The sequence below is a fragment of the Arachis duranensis genome, chromosome 7 (assembly GCF_000817695.3).
Source record: "Arachis duranensis cultivar V14167 chromosome 7, aradu.V14167.gnm2.J7QH, whole genome shotgun sequence".
Taxonomy (NCBI): Eukaryota; Viridiplantae; Streptophyta; class Magnoliopsida; order Fabales; family Fabaceae; genus Arachis; species Arachis duranensis.
The window spans coordinates 61,591,577-61,593,895 of NC_029778.3; the positions used below are offsets into that span (position 1 = coordinate 61,591,577).

Genomic DNA, 2,319 nt, shown 5'->3' on the forward strand with positions numbered 1-2,319 from the left:
TACGAACATTTTCTTCTTTCATCTACTATCCTTGCTTCCATATATAACATCCTCCTTTTTCCCGTATTCTAAGGAAAATACTAATTTGACAGGTAGAAAAGAAGAAACAACCAGCAACTACAAAGGAAAAATCTGAATTGCCGAGGAGTTAAAGCAATTCAAATTTCACACTTTCCTTTCATAGTTATTAGTTGTTGGTTCCCTCTAACATTATTATTACCTATGCTGGTGCTGCATGGGAATTATTATTATTATTATTATTATTATTATTATTATTATTATTATTATTATTTAGCTTCCTCCTTTTATTAGCATCTGGACTAGTAATATGTGAAGATGAATTAATGTTTGCATATGAAGCAGCAGCATGAGTGTCCTCACTTTTGTAGCTTAAGCACACACCATCCAACACCCCAATTGGACTTTGTGGCATCAAAGGGGCAGAAACAGAACCACTTCTTGTGTCCTTATTAGTAAAACCATCCTTTGATGACAACCCTTGGATTAATTTCACACATTTCAACACTCTCTCCTGCCAAAACAAAACCTACTAATTAAGATCAATCATACACATCAATTAATTCAAACATGTTATAAAATATCTATCATTTCCACTAAATTGCTTTCTAACAGTTCAATACTCTTTCATATTATTTGTTAGAGTTATTTTAGAAAAAAAAAAATCATAAACCCTTAAAGTATTTAGATATGGTTATACCATAATAATAGTGTTGATTAGTAATCAAATTAAGATGATCAATATAAAAAGGGGAAAAACATGATTAAAACATTCACTTTTTTTTTTTTGGTTTTTGAATGGTGCACCCCACAAATTTACCTTTTCCACTAGGTGATTCAGAAGAGAAATTGCTTTCTCAGTGTGCACTGTTTTTGTTTCCCTTACCACAACTATTGCTATAGCAGCTGCAATCTCTGATGGTCTAAACGCCAAGCATTCAATCCCTGCATTAAATTTTCCCACCCTCCAAAAATTATGTACTATCCATCTTTGGTTCAATTCAGTTCCACCCTTTCATTCATATCATAAATCACTTACTATTGTTGCTATATAGCTATAAATAAAGCAGAACAAGTACCTTTTACAGTACTCAGTATAAGTTGGATGGATCTCATAATTGAATCTCTTGTTGGATTTTGATCATCATTGACCTTGTAAAGGAAATAGTCAATGAAGGAGAAAGGGGTAATTGATTGCATTCTCCATCTCAATGTGCTAAGTACCAAAAGCTCCATTCTTTGGATTGTTTTTGCTTCAAATACAAATTTTAATTCACCAACCTGAAGGGGTAAAAAAAATTATTCACCACAAGCAAAACCTATTATGTTTTTACTAACATATACTCCCTCTGTTCTTTATTGACAGTCAAATTTGCTTTCTTGATACATTTATAAATTAAGGATTTAGCTAATATATATTTTAAGGGACAAATATTAAGATTACCATAAGTAAAATTTTTGAACATTTTACTTTAATAAATATAAAATAAATACATTGGAATTTTGAACTACTTTCTATAAAGAGTTTTTTCATTAGTAATTTTAATAGTACTCTTATAGCGTTGCATGTAATATGCTGATTTTATAATGTAGCAAAATAAGTCAAATATACCACTATTAAGAAATTAAGGTAGTATTAATTAATCATTGAGATAAATCTTATAATATATGTCGAGTTAACATTTTTAGAAAAATACAGTAATTAATCAATGTATCTCAAGATAAATTTGCAACTAAAATAAAAATGTTTTGGGAGCCAATAGAAAATCAATTTAAAACAATTTAAAATTATTTTATTAAAAATACTAGAAAATTTTCAGAATTTATTAATTTTTATCATTACTTTTAGCCATTAACCTAATTCTTTTAGTTTAATAATCCAACAACATACTTTAGTCTATATTTTAAAACATTAATGGCTAACTGTATAAAAAAACAATAAATTCTGATGACCTTTTGCATTCTTTAATTACAACTTATCTTATTTTATATTTTGCATTGTAATTATTGCTAAAAATAATTAAATATAAAAAATATATAATTATAAATATTAAATTAAATAAAATAATTTTAATTATTATCTCATTAATATTGTCGCACCTAAAATAATTCCAAGAAGTATTAATTATTGAAATGAAAATCATTTAATGCATCCAACATTTTTGCTACATTCATAAATTAATATCAAGATGCAAATTTATGGAGAAACATAGATTATAAATAGGATTCAGTTAACATGTGCTTTAAAGACACATAATAAATTTATTATTAATAAAACTTTTTTAAATATTTTCATTTAAT

The 2,319-nt window shown here is 26.7% G+C and overlaps 1 protein-coding gene across 1 annotated transcript in view; it reads right to left on the minus strand.

The window, feature by feature from the left end:
• Positions 1-8: 8 nt before the first annotated feature.
• The window catches only part of LOC107459227 (cyclin-D2-1), a 4,125-nt gene continuing 1,814 nt past the window's right edge, over positions 9-2,319 (minus strand). Inside the window, exons 5-7 of the mRNA XM_052252133.1 lie at positions 1,098-1,299; positions 839-963; positions 9-532 (exon numbers count right to left, since the gene is read on the minus strand). Of these exons, the coding sequence (XP_052108093.1) occupies positions 221-532; positions 839-963; positions 1,098-1,299 (639 nt within the window). The 3' untranslated portion in view covers positions 9-220. The remainder of the gene's footprint in view (positions 533-838; positions 964-1,097; positions 1,300-2,319) is intronic.